Source organism: Podarcis bocagei (genome assembly GCF_964188305.1).
Source record: "Podarcis bocagei genome assembly, chromosome: 10".
Classification (NCBI taxonomy): Eukaryota; Metazoa; Chordata; class Lepidosauria; order Squamata; family Lacertidae; genus Podarcis; species Podarcis bocagei.
This window is the reverse complement of record NC_138135.1, coordinates 8,360,173-8,385,959: the sequence shown is the minus strand read 5'-3', so window position 1 is coordinate 8,385,959 and position 25,787 is coordinate 8,360,173. Positions and strand designations below refer to the sequence as shown.

The following is a 25,787-nucleotide window of genomic DNA, read 5'->3' as shown; positions in this document are numbered from 1 at the left end:
TCCTGATGTTTAGCCGGTAATATATTGTGATATTGAAGACCAGCTATTGCACACCCCTGTTTCCAAGTTGGCTGTCCTAGGGATCCACTGCCGTAGCTTGCATGTTTGCATAGCGTCTGTGTTAGAATGGGCAGTATTTACCCTCATATAAGCAGAGCTGCCGCCTTATGGCCTTTCCCAAAGGAGTACAGAGTTGCTTATTTGTCTGGGCCGCTGCAGGCAGAATGCCTCGCTGTGTCATCCACCCTCAGAGAAGTTTGGTCCTGGCCGAAAGCATAGATAGCCTTCCCCTCCAGTAATGAGCCTAAGCTTGCCACTGCCCATTACAGGCCAGTTAGGCTCCTAGCTGTTGTGGAGACTAACCTGGTCCTGAGTGCACTGCAACCACCTTGGTTGCTAGGTGGCCTGCTGCCCCAGTGATTTTTCAAGCTGGCCATAACTGTTCGATTAAAGCAGGAGCAGGAAACAGCCGTGGCTCTCCAGCTCCCATCAGACTAAGCCAGGAAGCTAAAGGTCAGGAATGATGATTTGGGGGGCTACTGGTCCCCCATCTCTGAATTAAGCTAAGTCCAGGGCTTAGTCACTTAATCTGCAGGGCTGGGTTTTGTTTTGTTTTTACAAAAAAGAGCATGCCGAGACCTTCGGTTCTCTTAGTCCTATAACTGTCAAGTGTACTGTAGCTGAAGTTCCAGAATCCTGTGCAACTCTTAGCACATGTAGTTTTGTAAGCAGTGCCAACAACCGTACACTCAAGGGTATTTTGAGGCCGCCATTTTCTTGAACAAGTGAATACATGGTTTGACTGGTCATCCAGGGTATTTCAATGTATCTTCTTCACCTGTGTCGCCTCCAGCTGACTCGTATTCATTAAACTTGCTTTGGTTTCAGGCCAGCTGGTCAAGATGTTGCTGTACACAGAAGTCACTCGTTACCTGGACTTCAAAGTGATTGAAGGAAGCTTCGTCTACAAGGGAGGAAAGATTTACAAAGTCCCTTCGACTGAGGCTGAAGCCCTGGCATCCAGTAAGGAAATGGACCTTTCACAGCACTCTTCTGGCTTTCCCCACCAGAGTTTTAAGATATGGAGTCCAAAATTATTGCGCTCAAACTTCTTGTGCTCTTCAGAAATGTTTGAGGGATATGCACCGGAGCTTTGTTGAAAAGTGTAGAACAAATTAGTACAAAAGACCGAGTCTGGTTTTAACTTATAAGCACTAAACTGACTTTGCAGTGTTTGAATTCAGCATCGCCATAAATGGATGGATCTGTGTGACAGATTCTTATTTATTTATAAAAAAATACTTATATGCTTCTGTACCATAAGAATATACCAACTGAATATATGAGAAGTTTATGTCTATGCAGGCTAGCTGAAGTATTCCTAGCGTGCCATGTTTAAGAATAATGTTTTTTTTTTCACTTCTTACAACATAGAAAATAGGGATGAGTTCAAAGGTCTGGTGCTTATTCACTTTCCCAGCAATTATTAGTCAGAGGGCCCAATCTGCACTCCTTAATGCCATTCATAAACTTGGCTTATAGTGAGACTTATAATGAGATATCTATGCTAGAACAATCACTATCTTGCATAGTAATGGTTCCATAATAATATGCTTTTTGCAGTCTAATAGCACTTGTCTCAGTACCGTGACCATGGATCGCTCCTATTACATGCCTGTTCGCACCTTCAAATAATTCTGAGGTTTGGGACCTAAGAATTGGTGGTAAATCACTTGCTTCTGTTTGCATAAGGCCCCAGGTCCAGTCCCTGGCAATTAGTAACTTGAAGGCTCTCTAGTAGCAGAGCTAGGAAGGAGTTGTGCCTCAGCTTTTCCTCATTGGGATTAACTAGGAAAGCTAATGGTCTCACTTGGTTTATGGCCACATGCTCAGATTTGTGATGTGAATCAGCCCGCCTTCAAACGAGGTTTATTTTTGCCCTGGTAGAAGGAATCGCTGCTTCTGGAGCTTGCCAATAGTAGAGCAAGCTCCTGGTCTGAAACACACTGACTTACATTCCCAGATCAGGCCTGGCAGTTTTTGTGAGAACAGACTGTAATGGCCAAAAAAAGGGTGCAGATACCGTATCTTTGCAGATAGCTGCTCTTAAGTTTCTGCGTGTTTGCTGGTGGGCAAGGGAGAAAACAATGTGCCAAACTCAGCTGGGTGTCTTCTGAGGAGAGAGGTGGTTGGGGAAACCAAACTGGAGAAGGCCCCAGTTCCCAGCCTGGTTCCATTTTTTCTCTTCACTGGAAGAGCTTGCAATAAACTTTGTACTTGCTGGAATTTGGTGAGTAGTCCTTGCAGGAGTTAGTACATAGGAGAATTAAAATCTATTTTGGCTTGTTTTCTTAATAATAATAATAATTTATACCCTGCCCTCCCTGGCCAGAGCTGGGCTCAGGGCAGCTAACACCAGTAAAATTTCAGTAAAAACATTATATATATATATAAATTTAAAATACAGGTTAAAATTCAATTTAAAATGCAGCCTCATTTTAAAAGTCAAAACCATAAGGGGAGGGAAACATTAATGGCTGGCTGACTTGTCCCAAGCAGCTTTCGCTTCTCCCAGCCATTGTCGGACCTTCAGCTTTTTGTGACTACAGCAGAAAAAAAAGCCTTACCTTTTTTTGAGTACGGCCTGACAGTGCCTCAGTTTCGATGCTTACCTAAACTGGAGCAGCGTTGTTGCTGAAATGCAAGTCCAGTAACTTATCCCAGGTTGGTGCTGAAACCCCCCTCTTGTGGATCCAGAAGAAAGTTGTCAGCCTAACTTTCGGACCAGGGTCTGTTTTCTGACCTGTCTCCTTGTTTTGTAGGTCTGATGGGCTTGTTTGAAAAAAGGCGCTTCCGGAAATTCTTGGTGTACGTTGCCAACTTTGATGAGAACGATGCCCGCACTTTCGAAGGTGTTGATCCCAAGAAGAACACGATGCGGGATGTCTACAAGAAGTTTGACCTGGGCCAGGATGTCATAGATTTCACAGGCCACGCCCTTGCACTGTACAGAACTGATGAGTAAGTGGCAGAGAGAGAGAGAGAGAGAGATGGATGCCTGTTCTGGGTGGGGTTTCACTCTTCCTGAAGAGACAGGTGCGCAGTAGTGCGAGTGTGCTTCTTGTTCCATGGCTTACGGCTCAAGTGGCTTCCATGTCTGGAAGCCCCTTTTGCCAGCTTTGGCCGGTTCAGCAGCTGTGATTGCTACAGGATTGAGACAGCTCAGCCACAATGGCCCAACTGGACTGTTGCAATGTGCTTTATGTGGGTCTGCCCCTAAGGCTCATTCAGATGCTGGAGCTGGTATAAGATATTGCAGTCTGGCTGTTGATAGGAGTTGGTTGTTGACAACATGGGACATTACTACTGAAGAATCTGCCCCACCTGTCTGTACGCTACTAGACCAAATTGGTTTTTTTAAATATATCTTTATTAATTTAAAATAAATAGATTTATGAAAAGCAGACATGCATACAAGTATACAAACATACAATCAAACAAACAAATTACAGAAAAATCAAACAAGCCACCACACTATAAGATATAAGAATATAATTATCATCATATATACTCCGGGTATTGAAAACTATTATAAAATTTATAGAAAAGAGACTTAAAACTGACTTCCAATTAATCTCACTGTACTTTGCTACTGGACCAAATTTAAGGTCTTGCTTCAGGCCTTTGGCTGGTTAACATTCTACGGTCTTTTAAATGTGTTTTGGGGGCACGCGGTCATTGGTTTATTTTTGCTTTATTACGTATTACCGTATTTTTCGCTCCATAGGACGCACCTGACCAAAAGACGCACCAAGTTTTTAGAGCAGGAAAATAAGAAGAAAAAATCCAACTCAAATGTTGTACTAAACTATTTAAAACAGCAAAGTGGGTGGCTCCTGTCCACTTTGCTGCTTTAAAGTGAGCCACAATATATAATGAAGAGAATGGAAAAAGGACAGACATTCCATTATAATGTAGCTGTTTTCATCATCACTGGGAAGTCAGTATTGGCAGCAGTCACAAAAACTAAAATTTGAGTATTTTACTGTTATTAATCAAGAATATTAATAGTCAGGGAGAGAAACCAGGGCTGTGCAAATGAGAAGTGCTTGGAGTATGGAGGAACAGCAAAGAGATCAAATGATTGTGCTCCAGTTCCTAAATCTCTGAAGTTTTCTCAAAACAGGCATGGTTGTTTTGAAAGGAAGATTCAAAATGGAGTGACTGAGCAAAGAACAGAGGAGGAAAAGAGGGCAGATAAATAGCTTCCATTCAATAACAAGAGAACACAATGTTTTTGGTTTGGTATAGGTGGACTGTACTTGTAAGAATTTGTATAATGAATTATAGATTTGGAGTGGAATATCAGTGCCTCTTTTCAGCAATAAAGATTAGCTGCTAGAAACATGGTCCACACACAAACACACAGGATGTCTGGTTATAGTTGCAGTTACAGATAGGTAGCCGTGTTGGTCTGCCATAATCAAAATAAAAAAATTCCTTCCAGTAGCACCTTAAAGACCAACTAAGTTAGTTCTTGGTATGAGCTTTTGTGTGCATGCACACTTCTTCAGATACAGAGCAGTGTATCTGAAGAAGTGTGCATGCACACGAAAGCTCATACCAAGAACTAACTTAGTTGGTCTTTAAGGTGCTACTGGAAGGAATTTTTTTATTTTGGTTATAGTTGTTTAGTTTAAACTGTTACTGAGCCAGATGCCTGCTCGGTTTTAGCAGAGCTCACTAATACTGAATTGTGGAAATGCTTTGCATGTATTTATGACTATTTCTGCAAAACTGCTACCTGAAGAAATCCCCAAACTTAATATTTTTAAACTTCAAATGGAGCTCAGAATCCGGTTAGGCAATCCTTTGCAGTTGAATTAGGAGGCACTGAGAGAAAGCAATTTGCTGCTCCCCCCCCCCTCCACCCCAGGATCACACAGCCTCCCCTCTGCTTGCAAAACTTGTCGGAGCTTAAGGGGGAATGCAAAAGCTATAGGCAGAGCAGTGTGGCTCCCCCCCCCCAAAGAGCACCCCAGGAGCGCAGGGAAAGACGCACAGCCTTCCCTCTGCTTGCAAACCTTGTCGGGGCTTCAGGGGGAATGCAAAAGCTATAGGCAGAGCAGCGTGGCTCCTCCCCCAGCCCCAAAGAGCACCCCAGGAGCGCAGGGCAAAGACGCACAGCCTTCCCTCTGCTTGCAAACCTTGTCGGGGCTTCAGGGGGAATGCAAAAGCTATAGGCAGAGCAGCGTGGCTCCTCCCCCACCCCCAAAGAGCACCCCAGGAGCGCAGGGAAAAGACGCACAGCCTTCCCTCTGCTTGCAAACCTTGTCGGAGCTTCAGGGGGAATGCAAAAGCTATAGGCAGAGCAGCGTGGCTCCTCCCCCACCCCCAAAGAGCACCCCAGGAGCGCAGGGAAAAGACGCACAGCCTTCCCTCTGCTTGCAAACCTTGTCGGGGCTTCAGGGGGAATGCAAAAGCTATAGGCAGAGCAGTGTAGCTCCTCCCCCCCCCACTCCCACAGAGCAGCCCAGGATCACACAGCCTCCCCTCTGCTTGCAAACCTTGCCGGAGCTTCAGGGGGAATGCAAAAGCTATAGGCAGAGTAGTGTGGCTCCCCCCCCCCCAAAGAGCACCCCAGGAGCGCAGGGCAAAGACGCACAGCCTTCCCGCTGCTTGCAAACGTTGCTGGGGCTTCAGGGGAAAACGGAGGCTGCCGGCAGAGCACCGTGGCTCCTCCCCCACCCCACCAAAGAGCACCCCAGCAGCGTAGGGCAACAGCGATTTGGCTCCAGGGACCACACATTCGCTCCATAGGACACACAGACATTTTCCCTTCCTTTTTAGGAGGAAAAAAGTGCGTCCAATGGTGCGAAAAATACGGTATGTTGTGAACCGCCCTGCAATCTTCTAATGAAGAACAATATACAAATTTAATTAGTAGCAGTAGTAATGTAAAGTCAAAAAACCTACCTGAAGGACTGTCTTTCTCCATACATTCCTGCCAGTTTTTGAGATCTGGGGAAGCACGACAGCTGTTTGGTCACAAGAAAGGGACCATTTAGCATGGTAGGGCTTATATTGTGGAATTAACGAGGCAGGTTTCTTATCTGTGTTTGGGTGCCAGCTTCAAACATTTTTATTTACACCAGCTCGCACTGTCACGTGACCCCATTCTCTATTCTTCTGATCTGCACTTTACAAAGTTTCATCCCCCTCAATCTAGTGGTATAGAAATGTGTGATTTTTAAAAAGTGCTCATGAGAAACATCTTGTGTGCTAAGATTTAAGAGAGGCTTTTGTGTTCTAGTGCGTAACTGAAGTTTGAGTTGGTGGAGAAACATCGAAAGGAATGGTGGAACCGATTCATTCATTTTATTTCACAAAATTTATAAAATTTGACTGTAAAAATCCTCAGGCAGTTTACAGAAAACCATAAACCAAAGTGGTTATTAAGAAAACTTAATAATAAGACTTTTGAAAAGTTAAAACAACGGTAGACCAAAACCAGTAAGATTCTCACCCCTAAACCTCTTTAGATGTTTAGACATAGAAGTGCAGAGAAACGCACAAAGGCAGCGATGAAGCCTGAAAAGCTGATCCTCATTATATAAACTCTCCTCTTCCCCTCAGCTACCTAGACCAACCCTGCCAAGAAACAATCAACAGGATTAAGCTGTACAGCGAGTCTCTGGCTAGATACGGCAAAAGCCCCTACCTGTATCCCCTTTATGGCCTGGGAGAGCTGCCCCAAGGATTTGCAAGGTGAGCGAACCTCTCTTTCCTTTTCCCTTTTCGGCAAGTGGTTCCACTGAATTGCCTACCCATTCTCTGCACTTGCAGGCTTTGGGGCTCCCTTCCTTTCTGCTTCCAGGCCCCTCTTAATTTTTCTATGGAATCGACATGCAGCTGGCAGAGGAATTGTCTGCCACTGGGAGGATTTTCCCTTGGGAAATCAATGGGCAGCTGCTGCCTTGACCCTGGGCCTCCTCAGCGAGAGGCTGGGCTGCGTGGGACCCATGAGCAAAGCCAATTGCCGGACCCATAAGAGGCTTGTGGGTGGAGGGGAGCCTTCTCAATGAGTTGTGTGGCTGGAGCACACAGCCACCTGCGTGGTGAAAATGAAGAGAAAGGGAATGATTTGCCTCTAGTCCTCAGTACAGCCACTTTGTGCAACCCAAGCCCTTTTTTCTAAAGACCAAGGCATGGTATAATACCCTCCCAGCAGAGCTGCCTGCAAGCAGGGGCGTAGGAGGGGGAAGGTGTCATCCTTGGCACACCGCGGGGGTCGGCACTTAGTGCAGGGCCCAACCCTGCAGCACGCCCAAGTCACACATCTCCTGGGAGTGATGTGGTGGCTCAGGGCCCCGCGCTGCCTGAAATGGCAGTGTGGGGCTTGCCAGGCAGACTCCGTGGGCAACTCGGTGCGCCGCTCCTGTGTGCCAACCACCATACCGCCCCCGTGTAGCGCCCCCCCCTGCACGGCTCGCACGGCCCCGCTGCTCTGGGTGCTGGAGCAGCTAGCTACACCCCTGCCTGCGAGTAAAGGCATTGTTCCCCTTGTCTGGCTCAAATTCCTTTTCCTGGCAAACACGGGGCTTCCAAACTTATCGCAGAGTCAAAGCCTTCCAGTTCCAATGAAGCAATCTAGGAAAGAGCTTCTCCATTGCGTTTTGTGTACAATTTTCCATACTTTGGATACACTGCCCGTGCTTTAATGTGGGCTGTGGGACCTTGTGTCTGGGGGGGCTGCATGCTCCTTCCATAGCCAGCCCGCCCCCCAGCTGTTGGCAGGACTGTGGGTCTCAGCTGCCTGAACTTGGGATCAGCTCACTTGACCAGCTGGGCATAGAATCCTAGAATTGCAGGCTTGGAAGGGACCCCGAGGATCATCTAATCCAGTGGTTCTCAACCTGTGGGTCCCCAGATGTTGTTGGACTACAACTCCCATCATCCCTGAGCTCTGGCCTTGCTACCTAGGGGTGATGGGACTTGTAGTTCAACAACATCTGGGGACCCACAGGTTGAGAAAGGCTGAATTCTAATCCAAACCCCTTCAATGCAGAAATAGCAGCTGTCCCATACGGGGATCGAACCCGCAACTCTGGCATTGTCGGCACAACGTTGAGCTATGTTACTTTATTGACAGGTTAAGTGCTATCTATGGAGGCACCTACATGCTGAACAAACCGATTGAAGAGATCGTCATAGAAAACGGCAAAGTGGTTGGAGTAAAATCGGAAGGGGAGGTACGGTAATGCGGCTTTGTTTTTCTCTTTTGCTCAAAACTTCTTTGCCATTCGCTGGCTCCTCTGCTGGGATGTGAAAACAGGGCCGAAAAGCTCCAAGGTGATAGATCTGCAGGTCCCGGTTGGGTTTGTGCTTGAATGCAGTTATCACCCTTGGCCAAACTGGTGGCAGAATTAACACAAATGGAGTCATTCAGGTCTCACTTCTCTAGATGCCCCTGCCTCCCCCTTCTTTATAACAGCTTTGACAAGTGAGCTGTGCCCCACAGAAACGTATGCCATGGGAATTCAAGCTTCCACAGGGTTCTTTGTTCTGCAGAAGGATACCCTGGGCTCTCTGTGCAACAGGTTAACATGGCTGCTTCCCTGAAACTTCATCTGTGAACTTCACAAAGCATAACTGATTGAAGTTTGGGGTCATCTTTTGTGTTCCTCTTCTCCTTTCTCCCTACACCAAGTTGGGGAAGGTGCTTGTTGGCATCTATAGATGCTGGTGTTGATGCATTGCCCTGCTAGTGCTTCCCTCTGAGTCATCTTGTTGCAGCATTCCCAGCTGAGTCTCTGGGTCAGCCTTCCTTGACTTGGGTCCCTAGATGTGGTTGGACTCCAACTTCCATTGTTTCTTAGCCAGCAGAGCCTGTGGTAAGGGATGACTGGAATTGTAGTTCAAGAACACCCAGGGACCCAAAGCTGAGAAGAAGGCTGCTCTGGGTCAAAACTGCTGAGGGCGTAACTATTGATAGAAAGCACAAGCATGCATGCATGTGCGCACACACACACACACACACAGCATTGAAAAGGCCCTAGGACATGTTCAGTTGGGTGGTGAGGGAGGGTTGACTACGGGATGTCAATGCCTATCAACTGCTGTGGCAGGTGGGTGTTGCAGGGGTCAGCAACCTTTTTCAGCAAGGGGCCAGTCCACCGTCCCTCAGACCTTGTGGGGGGCCGGACTATATTTTGAAGGAAAAAAACAAAATTCCTATGCCCCACAAATAACCCAGAGATGCATTTTAAGTAAAAACACACATTCTACTCATGTAAAAACACCAGGCAGATCCCACAAATAACCCAGAGCTGCATTTTAAATAAAAGGACACAGTCTACTCATGTAAAAACACACTGATTCCCGGACTGTCCGTGGGCCAGATTGAGAAGGCGATTGGGCCGCATCTGGCCCACAGTTCTTAGGTTGGCTACCCCTGGTTAGAGTCTCAGTGTGGGCAAAGGATGGGGAGAAATACTATCCAAGACACTCCTTGTCCTTGCCAAAGCATTTCTTCATTCTTTCCTACTCTGCTTACTAGAAAGTAGCGTTCCTGCGTGCAGATTTAGAAGCAGCAGGGCAGGGCCCAGGAGGAGGCTAGTTGTGTTGCTGACCCTTCACTGCCCTTCCCAGCAGAGCAGAACTGGAGCAAACTTTGACCCCTTCAGGGGAGTGGAAGATGACTAATAATAATAATAATATCATTTATATCCCGCCCATCTGTCTGGGTTTCCCCAGCCACTCTGGGCGGCTCCCAGCAGAGGCCTAAAAACAGAGTAAAACTTCAAACATTAAAAGCTTCCCTAAGCAGGGTTGCCTTCAGATGTCTTCTAAAAGTCAGATAGTTGTTTGTTTCCTTGACATCTGATGGGAGGGTGTTCCGCAGGGCGGGTACCACTACCAAGAAGGCCCTCTGCCTGGTTCAAATGGGGTGTGGCAGCTGTATCGGACAGGCGCTGGCTGAGCCACTCTTGCAGTATTGTTGTTGATGAACCTTGACATCCAGTCCGTTTGAAAACAAAAGGGCCCCTAAACCTGTGCCGCCTCCCCTGCAGATTGCCCGCTGCAAGCAGCTCATCTGCGACCCCAGCTATGTCCCGGAGAGAGTGAAAAAGGCCGGCAAAGTCATCCGGGTCATCTGTATCTTGAGCCACCCAATCAAGAACACCAACGATGCCAACTCGTGCCAGATAATCATTCCCCAGAACCAGGTTAACAGGAAATCGGGTAAGCTTGGAAGATGAGGTTGGTTCGCTTGAGGCATACGGCTCCTGCAGCCTCTCTTGTTGATGTGTCGTGTCAAGAACGAGTGACCCAAGACACAACACCAGTGGGAACTGCTAAAAAATGAGTAGTGTGTTGATGGTTCTCTTCTTATTTAGTAGACTATTACTAAGTCTGAGGTGAGATTGACAGGTGGCATAAACCAGCATATTCCTTCTGGGATTAGACATTTCCTGGAAGACCGCAGCCATTTTCATTGACCAAGGTAGCCCAGACATACCTACCGTATGTCTATAAGATGCACTTTTTTCCTCCTAAAAAGTAGGGGAAATGTGTGTGTGTCTTATGGAGCGAATGCAGGCTGTGCAGCCATCGCAGAAGCCAGAACAGCAAGAGGGATTGCTGCTTTCACTGCACAGCGATCCCTCTTGCTGTTCTAGCTTCAGGTTTAGCCCCTCAGTCCCTTCCCCCACCTCCCGGAAAAGCCCCCAAGAGCCGTCCTCCCTTTAAAGAGCTGCGCGGAGCGTGTGTGCGGCTCTTGGGGGCTTTTCCCCGAGGAGGGAGAAGGGCAGCCCGTCAGTGACGCGGCTCATGAAAGGGAGCGCTGAGCAGAGCCTGGGATGCATACAGGCTCTGCTCTGCGCTCCCTTTAAATAGTATTTTTTTCCCTTGCATTCCCCCTCTAAAAACTAGGTGCGTCTTACGGTCAGGTGCGTCTCATAGAGCGAAAAATATGGTACTTTGTGGCTGTCACTAATTCTGTAGAGGAGCAAAGCTTTGTATTGTTATCCTTTTGAAGCTGTTTTGGGGATAATTGGATTTTGTAGAAAATGATGGAGTAGGAGCAGTGGTTCGGTTTCTTGTTAACAGATCTCTCAGGCTTCTGCCTCTGCACTGCGCAGCCTCTTTTTCCAAGTTCTTTTCTCCTTACTGTATTGTTTCAGAGAATGCTCATGTTATCTATATTTTGTGTTTATGTGAAGCATTTTTGACACACTCTTCGGTTGAAAAAAGGCTTCCAGGGCTGCTTGCAGATGTCAGCAATAAGACAGTTTAGACTTCCTGTTTGTGACCAAAAAAAGAGAGAGATTTGGAGGGAGGAGGAAAAGCGAACTCTGGCGCTGTTTCTTAGTAAGGGAATTCTTGTAATGACCAGCGGGAACGGAAGAGTTTTAATAGATCTCTTGGTGCTACTGAATGAGACTGACTTATAACTGGATAAAATCCCTAATACTTAACACCTCGGTCTAGATTTGAGGGTCCAAGTGGAGCTCTTTACATGCTTGAGTCTAGATCCTTCCCGCTTCATCCGTGCTCTTGCTAACTTATAGAGCTCTCCTAACAGATACTCCTGGGATGGCTTCCTGTTCTGGTGGGCTGGGCACACGCTGCAGCATCCTGCTGTGTTTCTGCTGCAAGTCTTAATTCAGCCGCGTGTTGTGACGGGGATGGCGAAGCAGCTCAAGCTAGAAACGGGGTCCCCTGACTGCTGCCCCTTTTGTCTCTCTTAGACATCTATGTCTGCATGATCTCGTCCGCGCACAACGTGGCAGCGCAAGGGAAGTACATCGCCATTGTGAGCACTACCGTGGAGACGAATGACCCAGAGAAGGAGATCAAGCCTGCCTTGGAGCTCCTTGAGCCTATTGAGCAGAAGTAAGGTTCCCCTGCTCCAAACTCGCCATCTTCGCTTGGAGGCACAGGGCCTGTTGAGCTCCGGAAGAGGGGTCCCTTGGCAGAGGATAGCCACCCCCACACCTGCCAGGCGTAATGGGTTATTTGAGAATACGTATTCTAGGAACTGTGGGACGCGGGTGGCGCTGTGGGTTAAACCACAGAGCCTAGGGCTTGCCGATCAGAAGGTCGGCGGTTCGAATCCCCGCAACGGTGTGAGCTCCCATTGCACGGTCCCTAGCAGTTTGAAAGCACGCCAAAGTGCAAGTAGATAAATAGGTACCACTCCAGCAGGAAGGTAAAAGGGCATTGCCGTGCGCTGCTCTGTTTCGCCAGAAGCGGCTTAGTCCTGCTGGCCACATGACCCGGAAGCTGTATGCCGGCTCCCTCGGCCAATAAAGCGAGATGAGCGCCGCAACCCCAGAGTCGGCCACGACTGGGCCTAATGGTCAGGGGTCCTTTTACCTTTTATTCTAGGAACTGCTTGCTTTGAGGCCACTTGTGGAGGAGTTCTGTATGTGTGAGGGAGTCCATTTCACTGTCAAACAGCTCTTTCTGGTCTTTAGTTAGAATCTCCTTTCTTGAAACTTGGAGCCATTAGTTCAGGTCCTAGCTTCCAGAGAAGGAGAAAATAAGTTTTCTCCAACCTCCCTGGGACAGCCCTTTAGAAACACCCTTAAAAGTGTTTTTCAGAATCGCCATTAAAAGTGATTTTTCTTTTCTCATCCCCCTTAGGTTTGTTAGCGTCTGTGACCTGTTTGCACCAACTGACCTGGGCAGAGAGAGCCAGGTTTGTATGAATTGGGAAGCAAAAGACCACACGCCCCGGTGGGTGGGATGGGAAGGGGGAAGCTTTGGCAGTAAACCCCCTCCTTGCTTCTTCTAGATCTTTATTTCTCGCACCTACGACGCAACCACCCACTTTGAGACGACGTGTGATGACATCAAAGACATTTACAAGAGGATGATGGGATCAGAGTTCGACTTCGAAGAGATGAAGCGGAAGAAGAACGATATCTACGGAGAGGAGGACCAGCAGTAACGGTGCTTTTTTAAGTCTTAACTTAGAGATCTAAATTGGCTGGTGTTGGGGGTGTGTGTTATGTATACACAGAGGGACTTAAGCGAGCACCGTACAAAGTTCAATATTGTAAAAGCCTGCTTTTTGTAATCATATCTCCTGAGATTGAAAAGAAAAAAAAAGAGTCCTGCACTGGTGAAAACGCTCCTCCCCTCTTTGGATATAATCATGTGTTAATTATTCTTTAAACGAGGTTGCTGTGTCAAAATTGGCAGATACTGACGCCCTTGACTTTTTAACTGTTGCTAACTTGACTAAAGGATGAGCAGATGCTAAAAGTTCCCTTGCTGACCTAGATTGTGGGGTGCACAAGCCCAAACCCCTAACACCCGCCTCTCTTTCTCCTGACCCCTTTGTAGTCCTCTCCCACCCCGCCTTCTCCACCCCCCCTTTCCTTTTTGATCTGTGCTCCAGTGAAAGCAAGAGGTGCCCTGCTGACCATTTCCTCGTCTTTCTGCCATGCTCCCTCTCTGCCCAGGAGACTCATCCCATCCAGTCTTAAACTTCATCGCAAAGCTGCACTATGGCCAAAGCCCACAGCAACTGCAGCCACGTGGCAGGATTTTCACCCGGTGTCCTCCTCTTCCTCTTCCTCCCTCCCCTCCAGCCCCTCTCTTCCCACCTCCGCCCCTCTCCTTAAAAGCTTCTCAAAACGTTTACATCTGTCGGGACACAACTGTGCCGCAAGGCTTTTTGTGTTTTCAAGGCGATAAAACTAATAAAAACAAAACTTGGTGCAAGAATGAAACTCCAAAGCAGGCAAGGTTGTGTCTGTGTTTGTGCAAGTATTTTTCTTCCCCCCTCTCCCTCTCCTCTTCTGTACCACGTCTGGCTTCTCAAGTGGACCAAACTGCGCTGCAGTATTGATTTGATGGAGCCTGTGGGGTGGCTGCTTCTGTCTGGTGGGGAAGGCTCTAGATGACTTCTGTACTGCCAAGTAAAGCCAACTTCTGGAAACGAGTTCCGTGCTGTGGTCTGATTTCACCTCTCAGTCGCCCTACCCCTTTGCCCCACGGGGGTTCTGTAGATGGCATGCACATGCCCCTGGTAACGACTTGAGGGCAAGGCTCCTAGTTTGCTCTCAAATGGGTTGGGGGGAGTGGTCTAGGGTGGAGGCAGGAAGGGGGCTTTGAGCTCTCCCAAAGGGGATGGTGTGTCCTGCTGCCTCTTGGCCCTTAGCAGATCATTTCCAGATAGTCTCAGAATAGGCAAACCTGTTAAGAACCACCTCCTAGCTGCATCACCTTTGTTCTTGGTGTCTGGATGAAGCACTGAAAAACAAAATGGTCTACTAGGCATATACACAGTTGGGAGCTCAGCTGTGGATCCTGCAAACTGTTGGGATACTGCTGGGGAGGCAGCATTTTATTCAACAACAGGAACAAAGGAAAAAACATGTCTGCTTCCCTTCGAAGTGTGGTGCAGTGGTTAAGAGCGGTGGACTCGTAATCTGGTGAACCGGGTTCGCTTCCCCGCTCCTCCACATGCAGCTGCTGGGTGACCTTGGGCTAGTCACACTTCTCTGAAGTCTCTCAGCCCCACTCACCTCACAGAGTGTTTGTTGGGGGGAAGGAAGGGAAAGGAGAATGTTAGTCGCTTTGAGACTCCTTAAAGGGAGTGAAAGGCGATATAATCAAATCCAAACTACTCCTCTTTATCGTCTCCAGTAAAACAGCTAAAAGCAAAAGCAATATACAAACGGAACTTCCCAGCAAGCGCTGGAAGTAAACAGATATGTGACACACAACAGTCATGCCTGTACCCTTTTATGGTGGAACGGAACTATATCCTAACACAAACTTCCTAGTTCTTAAGACTGCCAGGGAGATGCTCTGCACCGAGAGCTGGCAGCATTCTTTCTGATGTTTGGGGGGCTTCTGTCGGCTTTACTTTCTGCTTGAACGTTTTGCAAGGTCCATCTTGCTCTCACAAACACTAGCGTAAGGTCGGAGCTTAGTTTTCATTGTTTGGATTTCTCCCTTTCCACCAAATGGTGCTCAATGCAGTTGAGAATTTTGAAGAACACATTCATGCTCTCCTCGCCGCCCGCCAAGAAGCAGTAACCACTAAACCAGTTTGCGGTGGCATATATGTCACCCAGTGCTCCAGAAATTTTAGCTAGTCCCTCTTGGAATTTGGAAAAGACTCTGTGGATGCAATGATGCTTGCAGACGTTTTGCCTAGTATGCAGACACCGGGGGGGGGGGGTGTCCTGGTGGGAGGGTGAATGGAGGAGATCCTGGTAAGTCTAGGTCATAGGCTTATGAACATTCCCCAGTGCCCATCAATATCACTGTTTCAAAGTCTAAGGATTTGCCCTAGGTAGACACAACACAACACTGATAAATTCTGGCAGGACTATTACAGCAGAGATGTCGCTAGACTACAGCACCCATTGTCCTTGACCACCGGCTCTGCTGCCTGGGGCTGATGGGAACTGGAGTCCCAATGTGAGTGAGACTGGTTTCCCCATCCCTGCTCTGCAGAAAGCTTACAGTGGTGAATCTGGGGGAATGATTAGCACTTGAGGCCAGCTGACGATCAATCTTCTGGAAGAACCGGGTCTTAAGGACAGATTTGAAGTGAGAATTTCAGCCTTGCTGCAATGCAATGCTCAAACCAAACAGAATGCCCCTGTGAAGCTGGTCGATGTTGATAGCAGAAAAGACCGCCCATGCCATTATCACATTTTATGGTAGTCAAATATAAATTCCAACCGTAGCTGCCCCAGAGGACATTGTGACTCCAGCATTTTTTATCCCTTGGGACTCGCCTTTTTCACAGCTGCCATATACTGGCTTGACCCCTTCATTCATCAACCACCTCTGGCTCAAAATTGCTGTCTACCTGCTGCCAACCACACTCTGCTTTGGCAAGTTTGCAGCTCTTTGCCCCAGTGCAAAAAACCACTTTACACTTAACAATGAACCGCACTTTTGGAGTCTGCGGCGGTTGTCACCCTCCCAGTCATTTGACGTTGCATTGAGTCAGGCCAACAACTTTTTATCCAGCTTTATTTATAAATGTTAGTTACAAAAAAAAATCTGCAAAGAGATACAACATTTCTGCCTCTCGTCGGTGCTGTAATCCGGTGAGGCCCTTTATTGCAACACCATAAATAGTTCAGAGAGGAAAGGAGGTTTTTAATTCAAGAATTCAAACTCTGCTATCTACAAGGGGGTGGGGGGGGGTGGAGTTCTGCTTGTTACTGGTTAATACCCATCAGCAAAAGATGAATAAAAAAAACCTTGAAAGGTAACGTTCATTGCACAGTAACTTGTTTTAGTGTGATTTTTAAAAAGGGGAAACCAGACCCCAAGTTGCTTGTGATTTAAGTACACCAATCACGATCCACCTGCGACTCAATTCCGCTTTGCCATTGCACTGCTTAAATTAATCTGAGCCAGTGTCCAAAAGCCTAGCAGTGAAGCTCCAGGTGGATGGAGCCTGTTAGGTACCGTATGTCTGGAAAAACTGTCTTCAACAGACTGATTCCTAAACCTTCAAGTAACACAGGTAACCCTCCCCTGCCCCACCCCACAATGATAATTATAATTAGCTGCACAACCCAGTCATTATAACGCTTCTTCCTATGCAAGACAATTCCTATCAATAATAACACAAATAATTTTCTTACAAGGTTTTTCCACATTGTGGTTAAATAAAAACTTTTCTCTACAACCCTTAAGTAAAACAGCAGCCCTTAAATAAAACAGCTACCGTTCTATTCAAGGATGGAGTGGGGAAGAACAAGGAAAGAAAACATCCTATGCATGAGGCACAATTTTTATTGTGCAAGTCAGGAAGCAGAAAAAAATAATAATTTCTCTCCTGGGACTGAACAGGTTTGTTCAGCGTTCTGCGCCAGGACCGTGGAGGGTCAGGAAGGCATCTGTCTCGGTTACCTAAAATAAAGGGACACACATCACAGTAAGGACCACTCTTGATGCTGCTGTGTATTTCAAAATGGCAAACTGATACGGAGCAGGGAGGAGATGTTATTACACAAAAGGCACGGTCTGCCGTAATTCAACATCCTCTTGAATTAGGGGGAGAATAACACAGTACACTTTTGGTCTGAGTTCAAACAGTATTTTTGTTTCCAGCAGCATCTCAGTGGTCAAAGTCTTGCTTGCTGGTATCCTTGAGGTGTCTCCTGTTGCACAGACATTTCCCCTTTCAACTCAACATCTCCACCAGGGATGGGGAAACTGGCCCTCTAGACAACAGCTTCCATCACAACCAGCCCACTGCCTTATTTTAAATCAGGGTTTCCCAAACTTGTGTTTCCAGCTGTTTTTGGACTACAGTTCCCAACATCCCTAACTAGCAGGACCTGCGGGTCAGGGATGAAGGGAACTGTAGTCCAAAAACAGCTGGAAACTCAAGTTTGGGAAACCTTGGTTGAAACCTAATTCATATGCATATACTGCAGGTGTTCTTGTCATCAAAACCTCCACAAACTTGACATGAGCCAACAGTGTGATGCGGCAGCTAAAAAAGCCAATGCAATTCTGGGCTGCATCAATAGGAGTATAGCATCTAGATCAAGGGAAGTAATAGTGCCACTGTATTCTGCTCTGGTCAGACCTCACCTGGAGTACTGTGCCCAGTTCTGGGCACCACAGTTCAAGAAGGACACTGACAAACTGGAACGTGTCCAGAGGAGGGCAACCAAAATGGTCAAAGGCCTGGAAACGATGCCTTATGAGGAACGGCTAAGGGAGCTGGGCATGTTTAGCCTGGAGAAGAGGAGGTTAAGGGGTGATATGATAGCCATGTTCAAATATATAAAAGGATGTCACATAGAGGAGGGAGAAAGGTTGTTTTCTGCTGTTCCAGAGTAGCGGACACGGAGCAATGGAGCCAAACTACAAGAAAGAAGATTCCACCTAAACATTAGGAAGAACTTCCTGACAGTAAGAGCTGTTCGACAGTGGAATTTGCTGCCAAGGAGTGTGGTGGAGTCTCCTCCTTTGGAGGTCTTTAAGCAGAGGCTTGACAACCATATGCCAGGAGTGCTCTGATGGTGTTTCCTGCTTGGCAGGGGGTTGGACTTGATGGCCCTTGTGGTCTCTTCCAACTCTATGATTCTAAGTTGATGAAGTGGATGTCAGGTCCAGGTTCAAATATCCGTTAATCCAGGAGATCACTGGCTGACATTCGGCCAGCCTCCTCCTCTCCCATAGCTGCTGGAAGAATAAAACAGCAGGGACTAATCATGTATGCCGCACTGAGCTCTTTAGAGGAGGCCCCACAGAACGGAAGAAGTAATGAAGATGGACCTGGGCTGGAGACAGAACAGAGGCAGAAAAAAACTGGGCTGTGGGTGCAGCTCTTTCACAGACCACCAGGTGGAGCCCTTCAACCGTTCTGTTCGCAGTGCGGCATCAGAAACAAGGACGATATTTTTAGTATTTTTATGGTGCTTCAGTGCTCAAAGCATTTCACATGCATGCACTTTTTTGAGGTGGGGTGAGCAGCCAGACGCTGAGATTCCAGTTCCCAGAGCCAGTGTGGTGAAGTGGTTAAGAGCGGTGGACTCGTAATCTGGGGAACTGGGTTAGCTTCCCCACTCCTCCACATGCAGCTGCTGGATGACCTTAGGCCAGTCACACTTCTTTGAAGTCTCTCAGCCCCACTCACCTCACAGAGTGTTTGTTGTGGGGGAGGAAGGGAAAGGAGAATGTTAGCCGCTTTGAGACTCCTTTGGGTAGTGATAAAGCGGGATATCAAATCCAAACTCTTCTTCCTCTTCATGCTCAATAAGGACGCTGTTAGCACAACGGTATCTGCTGACTCATAAGGTTGCCCCCTCCCCAATAATCCTTCCAATGCAAGGGAACTCAGTATTTTATCAGCCTCAAATTGCAACTATGGGGAGGAGGGTGTTTTCAGACCCCCCTCTGGAGTTCAAGGCAGAGGTGGGGTTCGAACCAGGGCCTTCCTGATTCATGTCTCTGGGACATTGTACCAACTCATGTAAGCAATATTGCTCTAAAAAACCCTGTGCTCGTCCCAGGGGTAAAATGCGGCCCCTTCAAACTTCTTCATCTGGCCCTCAGAACTCCTTCCAGCTCTGTGATCCTATGACACATCCCCAGTACAGGCTTTTTATCCCCAGGCCAAACTGCTCACATCCCAAAGCATTTTGGTCTGGCTGCAAAGTGTCCTTAAAGTGATCATCCCTCTTGCTCCTCCCACTTTTGCATTTGGCCCTGCCCACCCCTGTTCTGTGGCTAGAAGGGACTGTGGACCTTTGGTTGAAAGCAGTTCCAACCCCCTGGTCTAAAAAAAAAGCAGGGAGAGGGGCAGAATAGGGAGCGCTCACAACGCCTGCCACTCATGAAATCTGCCCTCCAAGGCTGGTGCTAGCAAGCCTTCCAGTTTTCTCCATTTGCGCTGTTCCCCGGTACAAAAAACGACCCCTGTGGCTTCCCGCTTACCAACAGCCACTTCTAAACGGTGCCGCCAAACTTTCAGCCGTCGCAACGAAAGTATTTACATCCAGCACCAGGATCCCCTTATTCTCCATGGCCTCTCTGCTGGCGCTGGGTTTCCCTACAAGGAGCGAATGAAAAAAGATGTTACTGTTGCTACCTCTGCAAAATATACAGTGCCCTGAGATGGCTTCCCAACAAGCTAAATTCCAAGGAGCTGGGTCAACTCTGGGTATGTGGGGATGGAGTTGGTTGGGGGAAATGCTTGAGCTTCCAAGATCAGTTTTGGCCTTGTGAAACTCCTCTTAAAGCAATTTCTCTGGTCGATCAGCAGTAACAGAGAAGGGGTGCGTCAGAGCTGGGAAGCAGGAACCCAAAATGCCCATGTGTGCCTTTGCTCTTAAGACCAGATCTGTAGCAGGAAAGCAAACATAGTGCTCTCCAGCAGTTTTTGGACTACAGCTCCCATCAGCCAATGGTCAGAGGTGATGGGAGTTTTAGTGTGCAACACCTGGAGAACACACACGAATGTAAGCAGAGCCTGTCCGTTGCTTCAGGACAAAGTCCCATCTAACCCAACATCATGTTCTCACAGGGGACAATTGCATGCCTCTGGGAGAGCCTGCAAGGAGGACCTGAGTGCAAGAGCACTCCCCTTGGGAATACTCGCAACTGGAATTCAGAACCACACTGCATCTGACAGCGGGTAAAATATACCCCTCATCGCTAGCAGCCAACAACTCCATGAATTTGTCTAATCCTCTTTTAAAGTTCGCTACATCTGCATTTTTCCCTTAAAAAAGACAAGAAAAATTCCCAAATGTTTAGTTTGCTCTCATTTTTTTCTAAACTAAAAAGCTCCCAGCGTGGCTCCAAACCATTTTGACTGCCGTTTTCTGAACCTTTTCCAGCTCTACAATATCCTTTTGTAGGTATGGTAAGCATCCCATGTGTGGTAGCACCATAGATTTGCACAATCCCATTATGATATCGGCACTTTTGTTTTCAACCCCTTTCCTAACGATCCCATTATGGTCTCATTGGCTGCTCTGCCATTCAGGAATACTCTAAACCTCTGGAAATTCTGGAAAAGCTCAAGGCAGTGGAAAGCTCCTCTCAGCAGGGCCAGGATCCACAAAGGCTGCTTGTCTCCACATCCTTTTTCACACTGCCCTGAAAATGTGGGGTTTTTTTGCGGGGATGGGGGAGAGAAGATATCCACATGAGAAGTGCCCCCACAGCCAGGATATGGCAAGATCTCCCTACCTGTGAGGAACACGGCAAATCTCCTGCTGATGTGCTGAACCTGCAAGTTCAGCAAGCAATTCAGATGCTCGGATCTCGGGGAAGACTTGGAATCGCACTGATGGTAGTGGAGAACTTCGGTGATGTTGGAACCCTGGCAGGATTTCAGGAGCATCTCCTTGGCGTGAGCTGCAGGGTCCTTCCTGCAGGAGAACAAAACATCAAGAGAGTTTGGTCCCAAACAGCTTTGAGTTTGGGACTGTGCCCCAAAAGCACACCTCTTATTCACAGAATAAGAATCGGAGAATTGTAGAATGGGAACGGACACCAAGGGTCATCCAGTCCAAGCCCCTGCAGTGCAGGATGCTGCCCAGAGAGTTGCTTCTTGAGCTAACGACATTATATAAATGAATAAGAATGCAGGCATATCCTATGGGAGTTCCATGTGCTGAAATTCAGAGGAACCGAATACTTTTCATTTAGCCAGCAGCAGGGCGAAGCAGGGCACGTGCAAGGGAGTGTTACACTGCAGAGAGTTGGGCTTGCAGGCTTTTGGGACCCAGTGGATCTCTTTCTCAGGCCAAGAAGCCCACTGCAGGCATGTGATTGGAAGCAGCGTTCAGGGGAAACGTGGTTAGGTAATGTCCTCAAACCAGAGACCAGTTCTGTCCAGGTTCAGACCTCCTCCTAAGGAGCAACAAAAGAAAGCAGGGTCCTCAAGTGGATCTCCAGTGCAGCAGAGCCAGACACCCCTGACCCCAGACTAGAGGCCCCCATGGCCACTGCCTGGGTTCCTGGCTGGACCTCAGATGCACAGAGCCACAGCAGCAGAGGAGACAGAGAGCCAGGCAGGAACTTCAAGGCAGCTGCTGAACTGTCCACGGAAGCTACTCGGGAGGAGGGGAGGCACGTGGAAGCACTGACAGATCAGGGCCTGGCTGCGTGCATAGGGGAGGAAGGATATCCCCAGTGTCTGCATCCGATGCCTCAATCAATTTATTTGATCATTTCAGTAAACTGTGGTTTTAAACTGTCTTTGTTGTTACCTGAGAGCTTGAAACTGGGCAGTCTGTAAATACAGTGGTGCCTCGCAAGACGAAAAGAATCCGTTCTGTGATTCTCTTCGTCTAGCGGTTTTTTCGTCTTGCGAAGCAAGCCCATTGACGGATTAGCGGATTAGCGCTATTAGCAGCTTTTAGCGGCTTATCTGCTGATCGGATCAGCTGATAAGTGGCTTAGCGGCTTAGAAAAAGGGGGGGAGGAAAAAACCAGCAGGAACTCGCAAGACATTGTCGTCTTGCGAAGCAATCCCATAGGAAATTTGTTTTGCGAAGCACGTCCAAAACGGAAAACTCTTTCATCTAGCGAGTTTTCCGTCTTGCGAGGCATTCGTCTTGCGGGGCACAACTGTATAGGGAGTAAGTAAAGAAATACATGCTTGCATGGAGAAGCGGGACCCAGCAAAGGCATCCCGGCAGGCTGCGCTTGTGGGATGGGGTTTCCAGGGCAGCAGGAGGAAGTTTGTGGCCCTCAATGATGGAAGACCGAGGAGGGGGGCAAGTATGCAAAGCAGGGGGATGACGACTCTGCAGGAACTTAGCAGGAGAAGGGATTTAGCCAGCGCCAGAGTCGTCCTCACCTGGCGTCCTCTCGGAGTCTCTTGGTCTCTTTGTAGTGAAGGAGCCAGCTCCATCTCCCGTGGCTGCAGTTGAGCTTCTCCAAGGTTTTGACCGCGTCCTTCAGCTCCCCTGCAGGAAGAGCATCAGCACAACAGAACAGTGAAAACTACGAAGTTTGGCTGCCTAGAGTTCAGTCTCCACTGTCACATGGTAACAGCTAGGTAGCCCCCGTTATTGAGGCTCCCGGTCCTTAGCCATCAATATTGCCACTGTCGCCGTGCACTGAATCATCCTCCGTATTATTGATTGGATTTTTACCCCACCCTTCCTCTCAAAGGAGCCCACAAAACAGCAAAGCCATCCCATCCCTTAAAAAAAATAAAAGACCCTGAAGAAATTAATAAATGGGGGGGGGGGAATAAGTCACGTATCCTCGAAGGTTAGTAATTTCTAAGGTGCCAAGGAACAGTATTTCAGCCATTAAATGTCTGGATGAACATTTTAAAGTTCCTCCAAAATGTTAATAATGAGCGAGACACCTCCCCAGGGAGGATGGTCCACAAGCAGGGAACTACCACTGAGAAGGCCCTGTCGTGGGTCAACCAGCAGCACGACCAGCATCTTGGCCTCCTTCCTGATTGTAGGGCCCAAGGTGGCTGGTATCGGGTGAGATGCTCTTTCAGGTATTTGGGTACCAAACTGTTTTAGGACTTCATTTGTAGCACTGCAGAACACCATACTAATGGGAGGTGCACCAGGCCACATCTAAGGGAGATATGAGAGAGCAGGGAGATATGAGAGAGCAGCTGGGACCAGTAGTCATTTGGCTCCTCTCCTTCCCAAACTGCCTCCGTCAGCAGCCGTCCAGCTGGTTGCATCAGAGGGGGAGGCGAGAAAGCAAGGCCTCTCCATCAGCTAGACTGCAACCATTTGCCTTCTTTCCTGCCAGGCCATTCCGTCCTATCCATATGCAAAAGAACAGAAAATCTGTACCTGGACTGGCTGGTTTTCCTATCCCTTTCCATTCTTCTTGGATATTGGATGTGCTCACATGTACTACTAAACCATGGCTCGTTTACCAAACTAGAATGTTAGAAGCCAGGATTCCTGGTTTGCAAAGTGGCTCATAAGCCCAAGATTTGTTGGAAGTGAAGCGAATCTCCACGAGAGGAGAGGGAGTGTGCAAGCCTGACACGGCTTGGGCTCTGTGGTGGTAGGCCATGGTTTAGTGCCACATGCAAATATAGACGATGTCTCTTACGTCATTGGTTGCTGCTTTGAACCATAAACGGAGAGCACAGGCAGGTCTATCAAATGCAGTGATTAAAAAAATGCTCAAAGCATTTCATATATACCCTATTGTATTTACAGCCACTCTTGTTAATCATGGCAGAATTATTACCCACATATATTTCTAACTGGGAGTGTTTGCATCTGATGCTGGGAGTTTGCAGAAGGGATAGGGATCTGGTGTTCTCGGACCACAACTCCCCAGGCATCACGGGCAGGTATGATGATAACTGGGAGTCCAACAAGCCAGAGATCCCAACCACCACCTCCGGAGTACAGCTTGTCTAAGGTCACCCAGTGACTTGAAAGCTGGACTTGAGTTCCTGGCTCACAGTTTGCACCATTAACAACCACAGGCTCCCTCCTCTATGCTACCTACATTAACCTAAATTGGGTTATTAAAAACACTATTAAGTCCAAGGGATTCAATTTTTAAATGAGGATGCTTATAGGTCATATCAGGCTCTGTACGAAAATGAGTGATCTGAAGATGTACATCCTTTGGTTCAACAGAAGGATGAAAGGTAAGGGATGCACTGGGTGAGGCTTATTTAACACGCGGGATGCACTGGGTGAGGCTTATTTAACACGCGGAGACATATTCTCCCTGACATGCTCGTTTTCTACTTGCAGGGAGGTTTGCTTCTATTTATACTGTCACAACAGTCACGGGAAATAATCTAAGGTTACCAGATTTTTTTCAATGAACCTGGGGACACTTTTCAACTTCAATTGATTTTGTATGGGGAGTGATTTGTAAATCCGGGGACTGTCCCCGGGAAACGGGGACGCCTGGTAACCTTAAAATAATCCCTGTGCACCGTTTCCAAAGACACATCACCTCCAGAAAGCTGTGCTTTTCCGGAACTGGCACACTGGGCGCAACATCTCACCTACTGTCATCGCCTCGAGCACTTTGTCGTCAGACACCACGAAGCCCCCACTGTGGAACAGCTCCTGATACGTGTGGTCAAAGATGTCCTCAGGGCTGTCCACTCCCACAAAGGTCACACTGGGAAAGCGCTTTAGCCTCAGCAAGGACGGGATCTGCCCAGGAGACAAATGTTTTTTCAGGTTCAGCATTGGTCCATCGGTTACGTTTCCCTCGGGTGGGCAGAGGGTGGCACCGGGTGCACAAGCAGGAGATCTGACCACTGGCAGAGGACGAGGGGTGCGGGGGGAGCACACCGCCCCTGGCAGCGCGATCCCAGTGGGTGCCATCATGACTGCCCCCCACAGGCGGCACGCCACGCCACACCCCCAGGACGTGCGCCAGCCACGCCCACGCCTGCTCTCCGCCACTGGATCTGACCCTTCTCAGACTTTGGGAGGAAGGCACACACAGAAACAGGAACTCCTACCCACAACATATAGCAATCAGGCCTGTGTATTCCCTGCTAAGACTTGTTTAGCCTTCCAAATTTAGGGTGATGCAGAGGGGAATCCTGCCACCTGTATGATTGAGCAAAGTTGCAGAATGCTTACTGTATTGTAAGCAAGCTTCTCTTTCACAACCTCACAGGGACTGGAAACTTGCCTCAGTGAAGGCCGCAGTTCAAGATTAGCAGGAAGCCAAATGCTACGCCCAGTGCTGGCAACGGCTGGGAACCGGTATCGTGAACCGAACGTCATACTGGTGGCAGAGAGTCTGCTCTGCATGCAGAACTGAACCCAGGTCCAATTCCTGGCCTCTCCAGATACAGCCCAGAGGGTCCTCTGTGCAAAACCCTGGAAAGGTGCTGCCAGTCAGTGTAGACAAACTGTGCTTGATGAACCAAAAGTCTGCCTATACAAAGGCAGCTTCCCATGTTTTGTAAAGCACTGAAGCACCAGGGAGGGGGAACGTTAGAAGCATTTGGCAGTACGAGGGAAGAGAACCAGGTTTTAATATCCGGAAGCTGTTTTTCCTGTGCCACACAGGAAAGGCACTTTTGAACCTACTTTATATATGTGTGGGTATATGTCCTCATTCCTAATGATGACCACCAGTCTGTCTCCCTCGGGGTGGCTCGTCTTACAAAAATGCAGAGGCTTCATTTCCACATGACTCCCTTTTTTCAGCAAGTTCTGAAACATAACATTTAAAAAAACCCATCACCAAAACCAGAATGGCTGCTTTCACAGTTAAAAGCAAAAATGAAAACAAAACCTGCGTCTTCAAGCAGCAACAGAAATTCAGGATAATTCTGCAGGTAA

The 25,787-nt window shown here is 48.0% G+C and overlaps 2 protein-coding genes and 1 long non-coding RNA gene across 7 annotated transcripts in view; 1 reads left to right on the top strand and 2 right to left on the bottom strand.

Moving 5' to 3' along the window:
• The window catches only part of GDI2 (GDP dissociation inhibitor 2), a 30,835-nt gene extending 16,878 nt beyond the window's left edge, over positions 1-13,957 (top strand). Inside the window, exons 4-11 of the mRNA XM_081210431.1 lie at positions 889-1,023; positions 2,823-3,021; positions 6,637-6,768; positions 8,153-8,252; positions 10,074-10,245; positions 11,754-11,898; positions 12,652-12,706; positions 12,803-13,957. Coding sequence (XP_081066557.1) covers positions 889-1,023; positions 2,823-3,021; positions 6,637-6,768; positions 8,153-8,252; positions 10,074-10,245; positions 11,754-11,898; positions 12,652-12,706; positions 12,803-12,958 — 1,094 coding nt within the window. The 3' untranslated portion in view covers positions 12,959-13,957. The remainder of the gene's footprint in view (positions 1-888; positions 1,024-2,822; positions 3,022-6,636; positions 6,769-8,152; positions 8,253-10,073; positions 10,246-11,753; positions 11,899-12,651; positions 12,707-12,802) is intronic.
• The window catches only part of LOC308595942, a 132,432-nt gene that overhangs the window by 42,301 nt on the left and 64,344 nt on the right, over positions 1-25,787 (bottom strand). The gene's annotated exons all lie outside the window — the stretch shown is intronic.
• TASOR2 (transcription activation suppressor family member 2) overlaps positions 15,995-25,787 on the bottom strand; it is a 63,170-nt gene continuing 53,377 nt past the window's right edge. For all 5 annotated transcript variants that reach the window (XM_081209705.1, XM_081209704.1, XM_081209706.1 and 2 more), the window contains 6 exons: positions 25,533-25,658; positions 24,485-24,638; positions 22,322-22,430; positions 20,704-20,885; positions 19,444-19,558; positions 15,995-16,902 (listed from right to left, as the gene is read on the bottom strand). In XM_081209705.1, coding sequence (XP_081065831.1) covers positions 16,899-16,902; positions 19,444-19,558; positions 20,704-20,885; positions 22,322-22,430; positions 24,485-24,638; positions 25,533-25,658 — 690 coding nt within the window. In that variant the 3' untranslated portion in view covers positions 15,995-16,898. The remainder of the gene's footprint in view (positions 16,903-19,443; positions 19,559-20,703; positions 20,886-22,321; positions 22,431-24,484; positions 24,639-25,532; positions 25,659-25,787) is intronic.